Source organism: Elaeis guineensis, chromosome 6, assembly GCF_000442705.2.
Source record: "Elaeis guineensis isolate ETL-2024a chromosome 6, EG11, whole genome shotgun sequence".
NCBI classification, from domain to species: Eukaryota; Viridiplantae; Streptophyta; class Magnoliopsida; order Arecales; family Arecaceae; genus Elaeis; species Elaeis guineensis.
The window spans coordinates 10,385,277-10,392,796 of NC_025998.2; the positions used below are offsets into that span (position 1 = coordinate 10,385,277).

Sequence of the window (7,520 nt, forward strand, 5' to 3'; positions counted from 1 at the left end):
TATAACTTTTCACAAATTTTTTGTCCAACCATTGCTCTAGTTGTTTTATTCGTGAAAAAGATTGAACTTGTGAAAGGTTACATGTCATATTGCTTGTTCATTTTTTTAGTTGGTTGTTTCTTATTTAAAAAATATTTAATTTTTTAAAAATAATATTTTTATTTATTATTTTTTTATTATTGTTGAAAATTTGATTTGGTATATTCAATACTTTTACTTTATCTTATTATTAATATTATGTAAGCATAAAAATTATTTTTAATTTTTTTATTTATTTGATTTGTATAAAAAAAATTAATTTTTGCAATCCGATCCATCAAACTTATCCTATCCAACTCACCAATGCAATTTATTAGAAACAAATGCTTGATTGATCATTTTATGAAATCTCATCAAACATTAGCATGGCATTGTAAATTAAGCTCATAAAGAATATTTAAATTCTATTTTTTTATAAATTTAAACAGTATTAATAAGAAAAAAAGGCATATCAATTATTCTATTAAACTTGCAATTCTCTTGGTGATGCCAACTTCCTAGACATAGCAAGTCTTAATTTGTCACCTATCCACCTCCAAAATTCTTGACAATAGTCGCAAAAATGGCACCCAACAGCCAACATTAATTTTTCAAACATAATTGTATGAACACGATCAAAATTTTGCACAAAAGTATTAAAATATAAAATATTTGTTCATCGCCTTAAAGGTTCTGGAACTACTATTATTTTTAGTCCAGAATCTTTGATTTCCTAATTATCCAGAAATTTCCTCTGACCTATAATACTCGTAGACTGAAAGCTGAAAAAATATCTCGTACCTCATAGGCTAGTGGTGATGGTTGCTACTCTTACTCCGCAACTACTGGTAACGATTATGCACACTACTGTCACTGCTTTAGTGCTTATTTTAGTGACAGTTATACCATTTCTATATTTTTTGCTCTTTTTTGTACAAATATTTTTGACCTTTATCCACTTATCTGAATTGTTTCTAAACTTTTAGCAAGTTCTTGTATCATTTCCAACTAGCTGGATCATTTCTAAGTGTCAAATAAGTGATTATGGATCTTATATTCTTATGCCAGAATCATTGTCCAACTGAATTCTCCTAGTCCCCCTTTGATGTAGTTTTTAGAGAGAGCTCCTATGAAACTTTATAACTAATAAGAATTTCCCCCAGTGTCTGCATTCTATGGCGTTCCATCCATTGATTTGAAAACTCAGCCACCCATCAGGCCCAAAACTAAATTTTTAGAGCAACCACTTGCAACTTAGAAGAAACAACCAGTTTTATTGCCCAACAAATTAAAAATATACATGCAATGACTAGAAACCCATGCAAAAATTTACCACATCAGAACTTTGGCTGGAACCTACATTGTATCCACCACCCTCTGCTCAACAGTCTGAGTCTCAGACCTTTCCCTTTCCTTCTCTAACTTGCAAAGCTATGGTTCAGATGGAGGAAAGAAACGGTTAAGGTTGAAGGGGAGAGTGTAGAACTCCTCATTCCTGCTATCTCCTTTGAAAGTTCGGAACCTGGCCCACCATGGCATCCCTCTATCTTTATCTGCATCCTTGAAGTCAAGCGTGTTGTCGAGGAACACAGCGACGATCAATGCAACAGTCGGTGGAGATGAGAAGATTGTATTAATATAGTCATTAAACTGCATTGCAATGCATAATATTAGATTACAATTCGAATCCAACCCACACAAAATGTCAAGATTGTATGTGATTCTAGGGGAAATAAGAGGGAGACGAATACGAACCCATCCGGCCCTTGTGTGAGCAGGACCATGCTGATCGCTTGCGGTGTAGCGGAAGAAGTACTGGGGGATTGATAGGCCAAGGAAGATGGAGACACCGGTGATGAAGAGGTTTCGCATGGAGTTCATGTTAGTGAACTGCAATAAGGATAGCCCCACCGCCGCTGACAACACCAACAATTGCTATGAGACTAGAAACAAGTTATACCACAGAAGGAAAGGAAAATTCTCAACATATGAGGAAGACAGGGAGAGAACATACCAACAAGACCAAAGAGAACACAGTATACAGCAGCAAAGATTGTGAATGGTATAGAGGCAAACAGTGCTCCAAATTTCCCTGTGACAACAGTATAACTTCAGTATGTTATCATAAGATAAAACAACTGCCAAAATGAATCACCCCACATGGTGTTCTGTGGAAGCATTGCTCACCCAATATGGAGAAGAATATCATGAAACCAGCTGATATCTGAATGACTCTGCGACTTCCAACTCTTGTTGATCCAAGAAGCCCAACGTTCTCCCTGTATTATACTCAAATTAGGCTGTAACAGTTGGTAAGAACCTCTAAATATTTTAGTGCTGAAGAAGATGCACGTACACAGAAACAGTAGAGCCAGTCCCAGTGCCAAAAAGCCCATCTAGTAGGATCCCTACACCCTGTTTGTTCAGATAGCATAAATAAGAAGCACCATCGACATAAATAAATCCAAAATCTATCATCTCGGCAACAGGATTTAGAGAACAATATGACCAGGTAAGTATTTACTCACCTGCCATCCAATGCCTCGGCTCAGAACATGAGCAGGAGGTGGCGTTGCACTTGCTAGCCGAGCTGCAGCTTTGTAAGCCCCAGTTGACTGCAGCATAACAGCACAACATGTCAACTAATTAATAGCACTAAGCATAGTGCAACAAATTAGTCATAACAGGCCTTAGGGTTGCTTCTGCTTTTTTACAAAGGCTGCTCACAGCCACTTCCATTTTCCTTTGTTTGGTTTTGTAATAGAGTCATGAACTATTTTGTGGACCATGCTAACCTTCATACAACTCACAAATACTCTTCATAGATGTATTCATACAAGAAATGTATAATATATCCGATTTAGCAAAAAAAAAAAAAAAAAAAGAGATAGGGACATAAAAATTGGCCTGTTTTGGTTGAGTCCAATAGGAACTAGATGTAAGTCTAAATTTAACATGAATTAAGATTTCGACATCACTTACCTCAATCAAGGATACTAAGACAGCAGCCATCATCCCAAAACAATGACCAGCATCAAAGCTTGGGGGACCCCATTGCAATGGATATGGGATCTTTATCCTGCAATTTGATGACATCTGAATTCCTGTATATAGAAGAGATGAAGAGAGACAAAGGCATCATGAGTTGACTTACCAAGGAGCAGAAGAGATGAGGTTGGCACGGTCGGTACGGCAACTGATCTGGGTGATCAAGGGGCGGTGCCTGTATGCACCACTCACTGTGAGGATGTGAGCATAGGCCCATATGATGGTGATGGAGATCAGGAGGGCATATCTTTCCAGTATTGGCACACGCCTTGCATGTAGATGCTTCAGATACTGAAGAGAGGAGAAGTGGGATGGGGGCAGTGTCAATGTGGTGAAGTAAGTGAATGGTGGAAGCAGAGGATGGTTTCAGGTTTTCTTAACAAAAGAGGTGGTGGACTGAAGTAATTGTTAGTACCTGGGAGAATGCAATGAATAAGATTAGCATGGAAGGCCAATCTCCACACATCTCCCAACCTGATGATGTCATCAAGAATGTATCAAGTTAAAAGAATTTTTGCAGCAAGAGGCAAAGAACATGGAAATGTTCTAATGCGTCCTATAGAATACTTGATGCGTTGACACAAGTTCAGAAATAGATATTTACAGTTCTGTAAAAGAAGATCGATCATCAAAATTGCTCTTCATGAAGTTAATAAAATTTAACAAAAAATGCTAAAATTACAGAGAACTCATTAGTTTGTAAAATATAATTTTAAGCATTGATATTTAAATTAAAATTCTTGCAAGGTACCTTAAGCAATAATTTTTAAAAATATTTATATGAACATTGAATGCTTATTAGCTATGCCCTCAAATGGAAAACACTAATGAAATGGCTTGATTTATAGATCATTCTAAAAATTTGTTGTCTTTGGCAAGCAATGATAAAATTTGTAGGTTCATTTATCTTAGACATGAAATTCAGTATTATATTCCATTAGTTCTCATGTTGTCAAAGATTTAATGTCATGTGCTAACAAATATGATCATAAATCTGCTCTTATATGAAAACATCTTTATTAAGTTGGATATGGTAAAGGAGCAGGATTACATTTTATGTTTCCTGAAGAATAAAAAAGAAAAAGAAAAAATCCTTAGCCCTGTTTCTTTATGAGATTTATGATACAATAAACCTATCAAGCAGAATTTACGATGGCTTCTCTTACACCAGAAACAACTATTTAATTTAGTAAGAACATGAGATCTACACGCTTGTGTGGGTGTAAATATTGCCAAAGAAGAAATCTAGCAAGCTTGATGCTAATGACACTAGACATGATTGTTTGATTAAGAACAAAAGACCTAAATATGCTCTCGGCTCATCAATGCTTATGGGAGGCTAAAAATAAAGGAAACACTTGAATTTAGCCTACAGTTATCTTGCAAATTTCAGAACTTGGAATGCCTACATCTAACAGTTTCTTTAATTATTTAATTTACATCAACGATTGTTTTATAAATATATTTCAAATTTGTGGGAAGTGCAGACAGCCAAACCAAACTAGTCATCACACGGAATACAAGTAATGGCAATAGCAGTTGTACCACAGGGAATCCTCTATCAAAAAGCCCAAAGCCCACCAGCGCCACCACTGAAACCATTCCCAACGGGCTAAAAAACCTGAGGCAGACACAAAACCCATCAGCGAGACCAAATCAAACTAGATACAAATTACATCAAAAGATTCCATTTGGTGGACCCTTTCATATAGAGTACTACCAAAATTCTAATTTGGATGGCATATAGGATGGTTGGTCCAAGTGATGATTGATTAGACGGCCCACATTAACATAGATATCATGCAGCCGACCAGCATAAGAAGAGAACCAAAACTACAGCTAATAGCGCAGACACAGCAAGAAGCTGTACCTGGAGAAAATACCCCACAGCTGGCTGTAACCTAGAATGATCTGAATGCTAGAAGAGATTATCAGGGCTCCCTGTGTGGCCCTCATGGTCTGAAGAAACCTCTGTACACATGCAAACAAAGCAGCATTTAGAACATTCAGTATAAGCCAAATGGTTTCTTCTAGGACTGGGACAAGATGAGAGCTATGTAGCTAGTTCACTGACCTCATGGTCATTAGATATCCGTGTCAGCGACGAGTCCTGTATTATGGAGATGATCGGGACCACGAATGCATAAGAACCACCAATAACGGTTGGAAGGCGCGTCCCAAATAGGGTTTGCAGCAATGTGTTTATACCAGTCACAAATAGCAATGTCTGAACCACCCTGACCTTATCATCCTACAATACCAATGAACTTTGTGTCAAACTAAAACTAATTGCATATGGCACTGCTTGAGTCTTTTTGTAAATGATATTGGTCCACACAAAAATATGTTAAGTCCAATGTGGTGAGTGATGAGGATGGAGGCTAACAACACATCATTATTATGAAAACACTCATCACAACTTTCTTAGTTTATCTTCATGCTACAACTTCTGAAAACTCCATTTAAGAATCCAAAAAAGGTGACCGAGATTTTTTACACATGATCGACATCTCTACCATGTGTTATCACGTCTTGATCTTTCGAGAATTGATCACAAAATGCTCGGTTCTTAGAAATGAAGACTCTAGCATAGTATACCAGCATCCACTACATTGCATGCATAGAAGTAGCAATTGCATGCTCACACAATGACACTTTCTTTTCTCGATATAAGACGCTATGATGTAATACATGGGTCATATTAAATGATTACAGAACAATCGTTCTCATGACAATTGGTTTTTGACACTATCAAAATCCCAGATGTTCCACAAACTCATTCGACAAACTTCGAGTGTGATCAATGGCTTAAAAGTATCCATAATCACATCCTTGTACTATAAGGACGCTCCAAGTTTTTTTTTTTTCCTGAAAGGTTCTCAATTAAATGGCAAACTAATGGATCATTCAAAAAGAACATATCTAATATACACAAATCAATCTTTTATTAAAAAGGAAACTTCTAATAAAAATCAGTGCTAGTCCATTTAATATGAAAAAGATAGGAAAGAGAGGAAATGAAATCTCACATCACTTCCACCCATCAAAGGAACCAACAGGGTGGGGATCATCACCGCCGTTCCCAACGCCAGTATGTAATGCTGAAAGCCCAAAGCGATCGCTTCTCCTACAACCCAAAACACAACCACAAACAGTAGCATGGCCCATTTTTTTTTTTAGTTATATATCCATATAGAGAAGGATTCAAATAGGAAAAAAAAAGGAGAGAGTTGGTGCTAATCTGGCATACCCCAAGATGGGTTGGAGTCGATGCAGTACTCGAAGCCCTGGAGCTGATCCATGGGCGGATGGCTGATCTCCTCCGGCTTGAAATCCGTCATCTTCTCCTAGACCACCAAAACACCAAGCACCCGAGCAGAAGAAATCAACGAAAACAAGAGAAAAAACAGAAACTTTTCTCTAAAACCACCCCGGAAATTTCGTATATCGATACCAAGATGGAATTTTGGCAAGGGATATGCAAAGTAGGAATCAATCGCCAAAAGAGAAAAAGTGAGAACTGGGAGAAAAGCTGAGGGGCATTGGGATAAGAAGGAAAGGAAAGGAGAATGGGGAGGAGGAGGAGGAAAGAGGTGACGCTGGCTCGCTTAAAGACGGGCTGGCTTGAGACAAAGAACACTTGCCATCCACTGCCCTCTTCTCCTTTTTATGTTCCCTTTTTATCTCTAGCTTTCCCCCCTCCCTCTCTCTCTTATCTGGAGGAATTGGCCCGTTGGTATTTTTTGGACGGAAAAGCCCCTAGAAGCCAAAACATTCCAAAGGTGTTGAAGAATAAAAAAAAATGGGGGAAAGGAAAGTTACCGTTGGGTGTCTCATGTGTTTCAAAGGGTGAAACAAACTTTGGCGTGATGTTATTTATGTCATCTAATCTACAAATTTACTGTTTTTCTTTACTAGCTTTTCCTTCGGAAAAGGCTAGCTCTTGGCTGTACTTTGGTCCATTCACCTAGGCCACATCAAGTGTGGTTGTTAACATTCTAATTTTATTAATTATGGGGCTAATTAGAAAAGGTTATGAGAAATAAGAGTAGTAGTATGATAGGTGTAATGAAGATTCTTTTGAACTTTTAAAATTAGGGAGTATTGTTTGTCCGAATTGAATTTGACTTGGACAGAAAAAAAAGGGGCCATCCCACAAAAGATGAGGTTTAGGTGCAAAATTGATAGCAGACAGACCTTTAGCTGATACAAATATATTGAAAAGAGTGATTTTTTGAGTGAGCAATGACGGTATTGGTAAAAAGGCAAGTTCAGCCAGAATATGATTCACTTTAATTCATCGAAGGATAGTAATAATACGCTATTATTTCATTGCTTGTAACTTTCCTCGTCCTCAATGTTGTATTTGATTATGGATCTAGATTCACAAATATTCATTGGTTAAATGATAAAAATATTAAATATAATAGCAAAATGGAGAGTTTTTAGTTTTA

The 7,520-nt window shown here is 37.1% G+C and overlaps 1 protein-coding gene across 1 annotated transcript; it reads right to left on the bottom strand.

The window, feature by feature from the left end:
- Positions 1-1,272: 1,272 nt before the first annotated feature.
- Positions 1,273-6,724, bottom strand: LOC105047381 (nucleobase-ascorbate transporter 2). The gene is given in 15 exon segments (XM_010926295.4): positions 1,273-1,668; positions 1,774-1,934; positions 2,033-2,110; positions 2,206-2,297; positions 2,375-2,433; positions 2,547-2,633; positions 3,001-3,097; positions 3,173-3,357; positions 3,482-3,510; positions 3,513-3,540; positions 4,612-4,687; positions 4,937-5,037; positions 5,141-5,317; positions 6,096-6,193; positions 6,317-6,724. Coding segments are annotated over 15 exon segments (1,578 nt in total). The 5' UTR covers positions 6,408-6,724; the 3' UTR covers positions 1,273-1,449.
- Positions 6,725-7,520: the final 796 nt, after the last annotated feature.